Consider the following 13,956-nt stretch of genomic DNA (forward strand, 5'->3'; position numbering starts at 1 on the left):
AAGCGCTGGATTTCAGCCTAAACGGGCCGATCTCTTAATCCTCATTGAACTCCCTGTGTCGTTTTATCTATGCCAAGCCTCTGCCAGAGTGATTTACATTTCAATGGGCCATCCACCTGTCTGGCCTCACTAGGCAGCCCGTAAGCCACTCCACACCGCCAAACTCTGCAATATACGCATTTGGTTGCTCATAACCACAAACAAACAAAAAAGCTTCTTCAAAACAAAAGGTCGTCTACAAGAGAGAGAGAGAGAGAGAGAGAGAGAGAATTATAGGCCAGGGGTCAGCAATAGCCTACATTCATTATCATCATCTGCAGCTTCAAAACTATTAAAGCATCCATGCATCAATGTCCCACGATTTCTTATGCAGTGCAAGGGATTGGCAGTAAAACAACAACCTCACACCAGCAGGGATGGGATTCAAATTTGTATTTAACACGTCTGTATCACCTCTGTAACATCTGTACAATCTTCCAAAGTGTTTTTCCAAGTACAGGGTTGTGAGTATGCATACAAATATACGTTTATAGTCATTTATGTGTGTATATACAAACATAAATAAATGCAACGTATATAGTATGCGAACAGTTTGTGGATGAGTGATAATCACTGATTCTGAATCGCAGGGCTTTTTCCACGTCCTTAATCCGCTGCTCATCTGGTAACGTCTCAATTGCTCCGTGTTGTTTTGGCTTGGTGTGCCTTCTCCGTACAAACCGTTCCTCGAGTTTGCTGACCCCTGTCAGCGGCTGACAAACAGCGCGCAGATGAAAGCTTCCTGCTACGCAATATTGTGCTGTTTTCACTCTGGGGGGGGGGGGGGGGGGGTGTGCTCAGTCCTTACAAGGTCACTGCGTTTCATTTCCAGCAGAGAAATGCAGAATGAAGAGGCTTGCTCTCTCACTCTCTCGCCATCTTTCTCTCTGCGGTCCTGGCTCCCGTTCTGAGAGAAAGGGTTGGTCCAAGAACAACCAGACCATATTCATGTTCGTTCAAACTCACTGTGTTGATTAAAGGCTTTTAATCTACCCATACCCAGTACACTGTGCCAACAGAACACCACTTTGTAAATAACGTCTAAATGTTATTCATCTTCACTGTGCTATTGCATATCTAATTGTCTATCTATTGATTTTTTGAAGACTGTTCTTCCTGGTACTGGGAAGAATAAGTAATCATTCCAATGTGCTTGTTACATATGGCCATTAAAACATCTTGAATAAACCACATTTCCATTTTATTGCTGCAGTGAATCACGTGACTGACCGGAACCAAGGCAGGACAGATATGAACATGTTTGTTTCCAACTGATGGGATATCTCTGCAGAAAGGCAAGACAAGTGCATTACATTCAGCTTCTACTTTCAATCTATTGTTGTTGGAGTCTGTTATACAATGGCAACTGCCAGCCATAATAATGAGTGAGTGATGCTGAACTGCTTCTAGCTGTCAGCCTCGAAACAATAAGAGATGGAATAAAATAAAAATCATTCATCAATAATTTGAGACTTTTCAGTTTTCGAACAATGGCAAATTAAGCCTTTTATAGTTCACGCTCGGGTGTCGGCGAGAAATTGAAAAACCCAAGTGCAGCCCACAAAAGTGGGTTTAGGTTATGTTTACGAAATGCTTGTGCTTAGCTACAGGTCAGATTCAGTTCTATATTCCGGCTAACAGGCTCGAAAGGGCAATATTCAGTGTAAATTCACATTTGTTAAACGCTGCATGCGGTGTGCTATTCCTGACTTCTCACTCTGTCCTCGTAAGCGCCACGTAAGGACGAGACCATCCCAACGTCATCAGCAGAACGGTTTTGCTGACGGTGCTCCGGGACGCATACAGCTAGTTTTGACATTTTAAGCGGAACTTAACATTAGCATTAGCGTAAGCATTGTAACAAACATTTCAATTCAAAGCCCCATGCTGGCAAAAACTACTGCTTAAGCGAGGAACGAGGCTCATTAGAGCCACAGACTCTTACACTTACTATAATATGTTCTAACGTCTGTACTGAGCTATCATTTAGTTTGTTGTATCATTACTGTAACTGTGACCGTAATTGCACTAATATTTCAGTTACATGGCAGGAACAGTGTATGTCAAATTGGGTTCCTTGGCCTAAATCACAGTTAAAACATGCTTGTTTTTATTACTATCAGGTCTGAATCATTACCGAATAAGCATAAGCAAGCGTGTCGCACTGAGTCAACAGAACGTGATTTCACTTTCTGGTCCACACCTTCCTTCCTCCTGCTGTGTGAACCGTGCAGAGTCTTTGGGGGCGAAGCTGGACAGCGGAGACATCCATGAAGGAGGCTGCAGGCTTGCGTTTGGGAGACGCGCGGCTGTGGCGGGGGTTTTCTCATGCCATCGTCAGATAATCAAGGCCGTGATGTGATGATTTCTAACGAGCTACCGTTCTGTCTTTGTACTAATTATTGTTGATGATGTAGATGGGTCTCCATATCTCGTTATTTTTTTTTTATTGGCTGGAAAACCGAATGAAAAGTAGCAGCTGAAAGGGGAGCCTTCCTCACAATGGCAGCAGACACAATAATAAAGAGTGAAACCAGGTGTATCTGGCTACTGTCGTGTTATGGTTTTGTCTTTAATGTGGCTCACTTGTGCCACAGATGACTGACATCCCTGTAAAATCACAGGCGGTTCCTGCCGGCCGTTCCTGCTACCTCGTTTGACTCGTCAGTCATCTCTGGACGAGCGAGTGTCGTGGTCGTAGTCGCTCGCCGCTTTCCGTCAGATGCCCCCGGCTCCGTGGGCTCCCCTAGCGGCGTTCTTCTCCGGGTTCTTCTGGAAGCAGTAGACCCCGTAGAGGCGGAACTTCTTGTCGGGGAAGCCCAGGGTGCGGACGCCGGGGTGCGAGCCGCCGCAGCGCGCCCGCGGGTTGACGATGGGGTAGCGCACGCTGCCGTCCTCCAGCCAGCCGGCCTCGCAGCGGTCCAGGAGCTGGATCTTCCACGCCGCGTACAGCTGGCCCACCTTAGCTATCGCGGAGCCGTCGCGCAGGCAGGCCTTGGCTGCCTCGGCGTAGGTCACCTTCTTGAAGCGTTTCAGGAAGTACACTTTGCCTGGGAAGGAGATGGGGGGGGGGGGGACACCATGAGCTGCTCGACGTCACCAAGTCCACAACGTCCACTCCACAGGAACTGGAGAACGTGGGCAACCCACCCATATTTAATTTAAATTCATTCACCCCCCCAAATAAACAGACCTTTCTATTTAAATTATTAAGTTGCCCCCCATCCCCCAATATCAAACTGTCTCCCTCGCTGTTGCCTGTCCCCTTCCATGTGGACCCCAGATAGGGGAAATGACATTGACAGAACCAGCCTCTTATAAACCCTATCTATAGGGGGTGCTGTGGGGCTCAGTCGGTTAAGTCTCTGCGCCTGTATTCGGAAGGTAACCGGTTCAAATAGCCTGGGTACACTTCCATTGCGCCCCTGAGCAAGGATCTTAACCCCCAAATACTCCAGGAACCCTGGACAAGTAACATAACCCTGTGGTCAGACCCCAAGCTTTGCTCTCAGCTGTACGCATCTCTGTATATTTGTGGGATATGCATAATAAGCATTTTATATCTATCTGTCTATCTACTCTGTGGCTGGGAAGCGTGAGCACAGCCACTCTGGGGTAGCCGGGCATGAAACCACAAGCCCTCCCCCGCCAGGCCTCACTCTACGCAGAGCTGGGAAGCGGCGCTGCACTCTGCTATCGATTTTCTGCTGCTTCATGTTGCCGCCGCCCATTAGCTGCCCACATCGTCTCGGATGCCCACAGCGACATCGCGGCTCAGCGCCTCTGATCCAAAGACATGAACGGAAGGGAAGCGGGCATGTTTGCAGGATGGATTAAATGCTTTACTAGACACACCAATGCGTATCTCCCATTCATCACTCTTTTACGCTTAATAAATAGTCACACTATATACAAACAGACTGTTAAAAAGTCAGAAAATTCTTTAAAGTCTGTCAAAGTGTGTTAGCTTAGCCATTTCAAAGCTTCTCCTAAAGTCACCCCACGTACTTGTTGACTACTGGCATAACATTTTGGGCTAATCAGTGCTTCATCAAGTTATTTACGTTAAGTGAGCTGGTGGTGAGATTTAACAAATCCATGGAATGACTGAGGTGCCCCTGCAGAGAGGTTTGGGATCTGAAGCTGTGCTCATCTAGCCGTCCAAGAGATCAGTAACATTTTCAAAAAGAATAAATTCTTGTTATTTTATTACCATGTAACTGTTCCTTTGCAGATAGTGTAATCTGTTTTTTTTTCTGAGCAAACATACACTAATTACCCAGACATAATTAAACAGTTTCTTTGACTAAGATTTTGCACAGTACTGTAAATAAAAAAGGAAATAAAAGGATATAAAATGATTAGAAATGATAAATAATAAATAATACAGCAGTGAGCCTGCTCAGGATTAATGGCTGGTGAATGGAAATAAAATTTTATACCTGTTTTAATCAGGCAAAACTTTGGAGTCTGGGACATTGGAAGGTCCATCCTTAAACTGGGAGAAAAATCCTAGAATCCTCAGCTTCTGCCCAGACTGGACCATGGGTATAAATTAGGCAGGGGGTTAAAACCAGCCAATACAACACCCTGCACCCCCTTAAATGGGTGTAGACCTCAACTCCCCCCCCCCCAAATGCTCAACCAAAAGTTGGGGACACACACCGTTAAGATTGGAGGTGAAGCAGAAGGCGTCATAGCGCTCGTCCTCCTTGTGCCGGTAGCCGTAGTTACGCACGCCGGGGGGGGTGTCCTTGTCGCCGCAGTGCTCCCGGGGCTGGGCGATGGGGTACTGCACGGACCCGTCCTCCAGCCAGCCCGCGTTGCACCAGTCCAGCCCCTCCAGCCAGGCCTTGTGCAGCTGCCCGTGTGAAGCCAAGATGGCGTCCTGCCGCCTGCATACCTCATCTGCCTCGTGGTAGTTGAGCTTGTAGCGGCCCAGGCGGGGATGGTAGGGGAACACCACTCCTGCCAGAAGACGGACGAGCGTCCAGAACGGCCGGCTACGGCTGATCTCCCGCATGCATTTATCACCCTAACCCCTAACCCTAACCCCTAACCATAACCCTAACCCTAACCCTAACCCCTAACCCTAACCCTAACACCACTCCTGCCAGAAGACGGACGAGCGTCCAGAGCGGCCGGCTACGGCTGACGACTGATCTCCCGCATGCATTTTCACCCTAACCCTAACCTAACCCTAACCCTAACCCTTGATCCTCATCTGTCCGAATGATGGATGATTTTTTAAGTATCACTTTTGCTCACGGGAAACACGCACGAGGTGGAGAGCATCCCTCCTACTCACGCTTTAACCTTCACCTTCAAAGTCCCCTTAAACAAACCTGCGTCTTTATTATTGTTAATTATTTTCTATTTTAATGAATCCCTATTGCTCCTAAGGCGGGACGACAGCTTTAATGACCGCGTTCCGGGACGGCGCTTGCTGACCTTCCAGGTCGAGGTTGACGAAGCCGGTGTCGTCCTCCATGTCGTTGGTGACCTCGCACTCGTAGCGGCCGTAGTCCTGCAGCGTGATGTTGTGGATGACGACCGAGGCGTCGCCGGGGCCCATGTTCTCCAGCGCCACGCGGCCCCGGTACGAACCGAAGACCTTCTGCTGCCGGCCCAGCGCAACGAACACGTCCTCGAACTGCAGGCTGTCCGACACCTTGGTCCACTTGATGCGGATGCGGTCCGGGTCGGCGCTCTCCGGTTCATGGTGGTACCGGCAGGGCAGGGTGATGGAGCCCCCGCGGTGAGTCACCACCTTACCGGGGGCGGTCTGCACAATGACAGCCCCGGTCTCATCCTCTGCGAAGAAACAGGGGGTCAGGACGAGCTGGCCGCTTGTTAGGGCTGCTCAGGGATTATAATTTGGCCCCTAAATGGTCCCCCATGATAACTTCTGCCAAGCTGTACATTTTGCCAACTGGGGGCGGGATAATGCACCTAAGTGCCCGTATGGGAAATGGCTTGTCCTGCCCGGCAACTCACCTACAACCCCACTGACTTATTTGGTCTGTACCTCTCTAACCCCAGCTGTATTATGGGCTGCCAAACCACAGACCATGGCACCGGGGGGGGCATTGGCCTGATACCTTCTGGAGTATTATTAAGAATGCAATGATGAACAATCACACAAAAAATTTTATAAGACTTTATTAATGAAAGACGTTTAAAGCATGTTGTTTAAAAACAAAAATGTAATTTTTAGGCAAGCAAATGATACTGATTATTTACTCAGTGTTACTATTTGTTATGTACAGATCAGCCAGAGGTGGAAATTTCTGGTCCAGAAAGTATAAATCCAGACCAGGATTTTGTTTCAACCAATCAGCTGAGTACTCTGTCACTGTGACTCTTTATACGCAACTGGTTGGTTGAAACAAAATCTTGGTCTGGATTTATACTTTCTGGACCTGAACTATCCACCTCTGTTCGGCAGCAAGAGCCAAATCATGCATCACAAGGGAAAAAAAGTGTATCGTAATGTGAGAAGCCGTCGGCAATTTAAATAAAAATGACGTACCATATAAAGGTTATATCTGAGCTTTTCAAAAGCAAACAGACAAGTGGGTATGATTTCATTGCCCCCCATGCCCAACTCTTGTTCAGATGCATTCTGTGGTCTGTGTGCCAATCCACAAGAGTGCCAGCCTGCCCTGGGGCCTGTTTGTACACGGGAGTCCCGTCGGAGCTTATCTCAGCGCATCCCATGTAGAGAAAGGCACCCTTCCTGTCAGCCTTGCAGACACCAGCATCACAGACCCCCATTTACATATTGGCAGGTCTGCTCTCAATCTTTCCGCCCATTTAGAGCGAGCATCCATTCGAGGGCCAATAATAACCTCGGCCCTTTGTTGGCTGGACGGCGGTACAAGAGACCCTTTCTGTAGGCAAATCGCGAGGTCTGTCATTAGCTGTGGCAGCTGCTCATTAGGGCCAGCATCTTAAAAGCCTCCATTTCAGACTGACTGTCGCTGTCCAATGAATACCTGCGAGATACAGATGCGGCCATTGAGATCAGAGGACTGCAGGTTCTTTGTGAATAACCTAGTCTACCACCATTGAATCACCAGGTCTACAACCGTTATTATGGCAGTAATGGGCTCAAAACATTTTAACTGCTCTGTTCTAGTCGTGCTAAAAGGATTTGCACACAGATGGCAGGTCGGTTCCTTTGTAGGCTGCACTATTTGGTTTAGACACAAGACTAATGCTGGCAGACATCTTTATTTCGGGATATCTGATTGTGAAGCTGGGCCATCCAGGATGCATGGAAGTTTATAAGCAGTGATTGCAAAATGGAAAATGTGCCATTTAATTGGCCCACCGCTCTACCTTGGGAAGCCGACATTTCGGTTTGTCCAGACAGCGCACTAGCATGCTTCTGATTATCTCGTTACTGCAATTACTGCTCCATAATTAAACATTTTCTCCAAAAACTATTCGGCGTTTTCCCACTGAATGGCAAACACAGGCCAGAAAACAGGTAAAGGGCAGGGGTAATATTCAGAGTAGTGTTTCATTTACACGTCTTTGTGAAACAACAATAAAGGTGATATTAATACTTTCACTGATTTGGCGATTGGTAGCTTAATGCGCAATGCAGAACAGCCACACACTGAGACGAGCGAGGGATGAAAGAGAGGGGAGATTAAAAATGGTTTAACTGCCTAATTAGACCATTATGCATGTCTGTCAGAGAGAGAGAGGGAGAGAGAGAGAGAGAGAGAGAGAGAGAGAAACATTACCCAGCACATGAACCACCTTTCTCCTTCCTTTGTCTGCCTCAGGGAGGGAGGTCACAGGTGAGGCTAAGGCCAGAGCCATCCAGGTGATGGTCATCAACAGCAGAGGCTGACCACAGGGCTAAATATGACAAAAAACATATACGTCAGTCTCTTCTCCCTGCAGCACCATTGAAGGCATCTGTGACAAAGCACCTGGTTCTTGCTGGTGTTTCCTAATGCCTTCCCCCCGGATGCCCACAGGCTGATCCTTAGCACAGTCCGTGTGCTTGCTGCCTATCAAGAAAATTAAGACAGGTGCTATCTATTTATAATATGGGGGCTTTACTAATGCCCAGGAACGGAAAGGTCCGGTGTGCCGACTAAATTTAGCAGCTCAGCAAGGCAAAACAATTCGCATAAGTTACAATTGTATACTTTGATAATTTATGCTGCTGGAGATGTTTATGGGATTTAGCCTCGGTAGCGCACTAAAATATGCAATATCCCTCAATCGCTGGAAGCTGCTGGCCCCTCGTCACGTGACCGTCCGCTTCGGGCTGGTCTGCGGTGCCGCTGTGTCAAACTGCAATGCCTCGCCGCAACTTCACACATGCTGTCACGTTACCTATACATGCACCGGTTAATATACTTCTCTAATATACCTGTGTTAACTATAGATAGTACGCTAGCGGGTCGCTAATACGTGAAAACGCAGCACGCAACTATTTCAGTGCTCAAAAGTTTTATTAACTTTACAATGGTCTGCATTCAACTTTTTTCCGTGAACTGGGTATATTTTTAATGTAACGTAATATAAAGCCGGTTATTCGTTTTGTTCCTTATGCGGCGATTTACACTTTATCATAAACTCTGCTGGATACCACAGTGGATGAATTTAGGTTAAGTGCCCAGTTAAAATGGTAAAAGCAGGCCCCTTCTGGGAACAGCAAACAAGTCCGTACCCCACTTTTGTACCTGCAGAAAGGCGACAGCGTGTCCCACTCGGATCCCTGTTTTTCTTTGCTCTGCATCTCGTCTTTCCTACCCATCGCTATGCTTAGCGCATTTTCAAGGTTATACGCACTGAGCACGAAGCGGTAGCCCGCCGCGATATTTCCCCTTCAAATATAACGAATACTTACCATCCTTAAGGCAACTGTAAATATTATTTTATCAGTTGTAAAGCTCCGTTTATCGTTAATTTCCTTTCACTGTCAGCTGGAAAAATACAAGCGGGATATTTTGCTGCAATATTGCTCTCGCCCTCCTGTCTCTCATTCTACCATCACTGCAGTTCCCCGTCACTTTTTCCTGCACACTGTACTACGTTTCTTTTTTTCCCCACGCAGGGGGGAAACTGCTGACTTTCCCATTCACCCCCTCAGACGGTCTAGCTGCGCATTTTCATACCCAGCAGCAGCGCGATGTCGCAGTAGCAGGATGTCGCCTTCAGACGCAGCCGTCCGAAACACGGACACCGGCAAACGCAATACACAGCGTCGCTTTCACACTGCTTTTGAGAAAGATAAAAGTCGATGTTTATTTTTATTTACCCTTTTATAATCATATTCCATACTTAATAACAGGTGTCGAAAAAAACTTTATCGCGACAGTTACTCCGAAAAAAGTGGAATAATGTTTTTGATGTCTGAAGTTTTTTTTTCAGTTTTATGTAAAACTTAGCCAATAAAATTACGACAGATTCATCAAATATTATTTACAAAAAACAGGGAGCAGAATTATGCTGATATCTGATGTACTTTAGACGAGCGTTTTTACAGTGGGGAATTAGCTCAAATGGTAGAGCGCTCGCTTAGCATGCGAGAGGTAGCGGGATCGATGCCCGCATTCTCCAGGTTACCTGTTTTTAATGATTTGCATTAGCCAGCCAATGAAATAGTTTAATTTCCAATATTTGCTTCCATTTCTTACCATTCGGCTCACGGTCCTCCTTCCATTTCCCACCAATTAGGCTAAATAGTTTCATTTCCGAACTTTTTGCTTCTATTTCTTACCAATAAATCCGCTTGTTAAGTTGTTGACGTTCGAATAACGTGACAATACTGTTCCCGGGGCCAAACCTCTCGTCTTTTCAGCAACATATTTCAGCAAAGAATATAGCATTATGTATAACAACTGGACAGATTTGGTTTTTTATCAACTACTCGCTCTCCAGTGTTTATGTAATTTACTAGGAAACCAAAATGTTCCAAAACCGCCGATTATGACGGACTGTAACTAGGATTAGCTGTAGCAAGCCTACAGCCACTATTAATGTGTTTTTTGGAATTTTGGTCCTTAATTGTCTTGTCAAGAAATGTGTTAATTTATGTCATAGTGTGTACGCACATACGCACTTCACTCTTTGAATTAAAGCAATTTAACCCCATTTTCACCCCCCCCGTTTTTAAACTTGAATTAATGGAAGTTAGTCCCCTTTTCATACTGAACGCTGCCTTGCTAAAGAAAGAAGCTACGGTAAAAAATGACACCACCACTAGCGTGGTGTGTTTGGACCGTTTGGCTACAGAATCAGATTTACATCATGTGCTGCATCAGACTTTACAAGCGGTATCCAGTATTAAAGAATGTATTTAAAATTTGGGATCAAACAAGGCTGTGTCCGAATTCAGGGGCTGCATGCTTCGAAGGATGCGGTCGATGAAGGTGCAGTCTTTTCAGGCTGCGTTATGCAAAGATCAAACAGAAAATTATGACTACATGGGACCGTTTGGCCAACAGATAATTTTCTATTTGTGTCACCAGCTGTTCCCACCCTAACCCTTGGGAATTTCTTAATACTAAGAATACAAAGATGGTACTTGTGGTCTTGGCAAGATCGGACTTGCTAACTTGCCTCCCAAGAATGAACCTGGGGTTAGGGACATACCCACTTCACCTCTACACAATAATTCTTGGGATATGTTGGGTGCATCCTTCGTGGAGCAGGGAAAGAGAGGGTACATTTCTAGGCCGCATTTGAAGGAACTTATGGAAATTCTATCTTCACGGGGCCCATAGTTTTCGGGGGCCCCAAGCGGTTGCATGCCTACCTTACCTAATGGTAAAGTCCACCTCAACCGTCAGTCAGGAGTCAAGAGTAAACCAAAAAACCTTTGTGGTATGCAGACGGGCATTATATTATTCTTACTGATTTTGCGCAAACCAGACAGCGAGGTAAACAATTACAGAACAAGTAGAAAGACTACTAAAGTGTGCTACTCCTTAGGCATTAGCGGGAACTGCTACAATCTATATATTGCACAATACTTTTATTTAGTATTTTCAGTCACTTTAGTGCAAATTTTAATAGTATCATGGTATTAATCGTTATTATGAATTAAAAATTTGTATAGTCCTAGTGTTATTTTAGAATTGTGCTGGCTACTTGAATGCCAGATATGAGAGCTTCTACTTTTTTATTCTTATTTGTAATTACTTATTTTGATTATAGAACATATTATTATATAACATTATTGTATTATATAATGCTAGGCATAGTTATTTCTCCACGACTGAATACGACAAGCAGGTACAGAAAATGGATGGATGGATGTTACTTATTGCATTATTTATTGCGTTTATATTATATTAAGCAATGAACAATCTTTATTTTTCCCATCGTTTGGCAGAAACAATCGTCTAAGGCCCCACGCGGGGCCACGGATTCGTCTTTCAAACAAATGCGATGTCAACGTGAAATACTGAGTTAAGTATGAAAGGCTATGCTGCTTCTTTAAAGCAGTTCAGCTCAGTGCAAGTACAACTTGTGAGTCTCTCCTGTGTGCCTGAGCAGAGGTCTGCAGAATCCCTTACTGCGTGAGCGGGGACGACAGTACCGCACGCCCGTTTGATTTAGAACGGCTGTCACGCGGATTGCACCGTCTGCATGTGGGATGTTCCTCTCATCAGCATGAAAAAGCTGCTGAGAGCTAAATTGTGTATCTCAATCAGGCAGAATTTTAATGAAGCTGAAGCTGTTGTTAAATGGGGCGTGGGGGGGGTGATTCTGTCAAACATGGAGAAAGTGAGATCCCATGTAGATCGTGTTGACAGCAATGGATATATCATTGCCAAACAAGCCTGTCTTGTACAACAGAACTACACAACCCAACACTGTAGCTTGGGAATGCACCTGAAGTCAAAAGAGCTGCTCAGTGAGGACCTTCAGCAGTGACAGTGTCGACCCTATCATCTCCAGCTGACGTGTGTAAAAATAAACACGCACAGGTGAGCACACGTTCATTACTATGTCACTGTAACACAGCAGTAAGAAGGCAGCACAGAGTTCACAAGGGCATCTGCGTGGAGGATGTGCTGACGTGATGCAGACAGTAATTTGACGTGAGCAGCATTGTCAAAAGCAAGTTTCAGGACTACATCTCAGGCTTAGACGACATTCCACGGATTCACAAGCAAGCAGATGCATTACGGTTAACAGATTCTGAAGAGTGAGAGACTGGTATCATACGACAAAAACACCCAACGGCTCTGATGATTTATTACCCAGTCAGTCTCTGCTTGAAAAAAGTAGAGTGAAATAAAATTAGCCACCAACTTTCATTTTCAAGTTTGTTATGAAATATTGGATATTTGAATTCTGTATTTGAATGTCATGCCGTTATCTTCCATAGCAGAATGATTGTATTATTACAGTTATTACTAAAGGCTTCAATGATTAGAGAGTCTCCTCTCTGAGTAATGAACAGACACAAATCTCTCAATTAGGATGTGAGCTGTGTATGTTTAAACTGGCAGCCGTAGTTAACCAGAACTCGGACCAGAATCATCTTACGGCTGCAGTTCATCCTTGCAATACATAGGCAGAGTCTAATGTTTGATTGGGGGGGGGCAAAAGAATAACCTGCCTTTCTTACCTTATGTTTTAGTGCATGTATGTGATACACACATTGCCTGTTATTTTGCCAACGGGTACCAACAAATCTCTTAGCACAGCACGATTTTGACTCTGGTGTTTGTGGGGGGGCAGATGAGCTAAGCCATTAACCACCCAAAATGTTCCAGGAGCGCTGGACAAATGGCCTGACCTTGCACTGGGACCACAAGCTTCATTCTCACTGTATATCCAGAAGGAGAGCATGATGGGATATGTGTCAAGAGGAGTTCTATTATGCCTACAGTATACTCGCTTGTGCAAATGGCAGATGAAGCATCATTTGTTCATTTCATTTTCTGTTCTTGTCAGCCTTCACTCTCAGAGAATGTCGGTGTCAGTTACAGAGATGCTGCAGTTTCTTATTTCATCTCATCTTCCCTATACAACTGGTTCAAAGTTTGTACGTTATACTGCATTAAAACTTTTATCATAATCAGTCCAAGAATTAATGGAATTTACTGTATCATTCTGTATAAGCCCAGAGTTATATTCCATTAATCTGACCATTAACACATTAATTTTTATTAATTTCACCCCTGGGAACACAAACTAATAAGTAGACTCATTTATTAGTGTTACACAGTCAGGGTGGGAGAGCTGACTGAGAGAGAAACAAGGTCAGACCCGGGCGGGGGAATGAGCTTTGGTCCCGCGGTGGCTGCTAATTGCGTTTCCTCTCACCCCTGGCCTGATCGCAGGTGCCGTATTCAGGCAGATGACGGGACCGGAGTTGCAGCACGGGGCCGGAAGTTGGGGGAGCACCACCTATGTTGGATCGAAAGGTGACAATGGGCCCCCGCCTCCCCCAGGGGGGGGGGGGGGGACATCGCAGGGGGGATCTGCTCCTCCACTAGACAGACAGCATGGAGAAAACCAAAATGTGGGCATGAATCACACGGAAGTAAGTGAAATTAAATGGAATTATGTTGAGCCATTATGGGGTGGTTAGCGCTACTGACTTACATGTGGGGGACTAGGGTTCGAGTTTGCATGTTGTTGTCGTCGTCATTTGTGTTTCTACTGGGTTCTTTGGCTTCCCCTCACAGTCCAAAAGCATATTAAGGTTAATTAGAGTTAGAGTTCCCAAATTCCCCATAGTTGTGAACAGTATATGTATCTTGTACTGGATTATTCCCAGGATTGTGCTCATCGTGAACGTTTCTGCCTTCAAAACACAGAAAGTGATACACAGTAAATAGAAAGAACTGTGATGTAGGGATGTAGTGCTGAACACCCCTTTAAATAAGCGATAACTTCGACAACCAAGGTTAATGTCACCAGGCA

General features: G+C 45.5%; 1 protein-coding gene and 1 non-coding gene across 3 annotated transcripts; one reads left to right on the top strand and one right to left on the bottom strand.

Moving 5' to 3' along the window:
• Positions 1 to 2,448: 2,448 nt before the first annotated feature.
• Positions 2,449 to 9,226, bottom strand: hapln4 (hyaluronan and proteoglycan link protein 4). 2 transcript variants are annotated; one of them, XM_023844345.2, is made up of 5 exons: positions 8,918 to 9,226; positions 7,797 to 7,914; positions 5,491 to 5,853; positions 4,705 to 5,007; positions 2,449 to 3,089 (listed from the first exon to the last, which is right to left on the bottom strand). In XM_023844345.2, exons 1-5 carry the CDS (start codon positions 8,918 to 8,920, stop codon positions 2,758 to 2,760), a joined length of 1,119 nt encoding a protein of 372 aa, XP_023700113.2. In that variant the 5' UTR covers positions 8,921 to 9,226; the 3' UTR covers positions 2,449 to 2,757. The 2 variants fall into 2 exon arrangements, with proteins under 2 accessions (XP_023700113.2, XP_023700114.2); XM_023844346.2 differs by lacking the exon at positions 8,918 to 9,226 and adding an exon at positions 7,989 to 8,069.
• A 331-nt stretch (positions 9,227 to 9,557) lies between these two features.
• trnaa-agc (transfer RNA alanine (anticodon AGC)) lies at positions 9,558 to 9,630 on the top strand. The gene has a single exon. It is a non-coding gene; the product is annotated as a tRNA-Ala (tRNA).
• The last annotated feature ends 4,326 nt before the right edge of the window (positions 9,631 to 13,956 follow it).

This window comes from Paramormyrops kingsleyae, chromosome 15, assembly GCF_048594095.1.
Source record: "Paramormyrops kingsleyae isolate MSU_618 chromosome 15, PKINGS_0.4, whole genome shotgun sequence".
Classification (NCBI taxonomy): Eukaryota; Metazoa; Chordata; class Actinopteri; order Osteoglossiformes; family Mormyridae; genus Paramormyrops; species Paramormyrops kingsleyae.

What these genes read in the sequence shown, in the direction of transcription:
- hapln4 (XM_023844345.2), bottom strand. An exon ending in CGTCAACCTCGACCTGGAAG is followed by an intron (nt 5,008 to 5,490) that starts GTCAGCAAGCGC and finishes GTCTTCTGGCAG; the next exon opens with GAGTGGTGTTCCCCTACCAT. An exon ending in CTTCACCTCCAATCTTAACG is followed by an intron (nt 3,090 to 4,704) that starts GTGTGTGTCCCC and finishes TCTCCTTCCCAG; the next exon opens with GCAAAGTGTACTTCCTGAAA.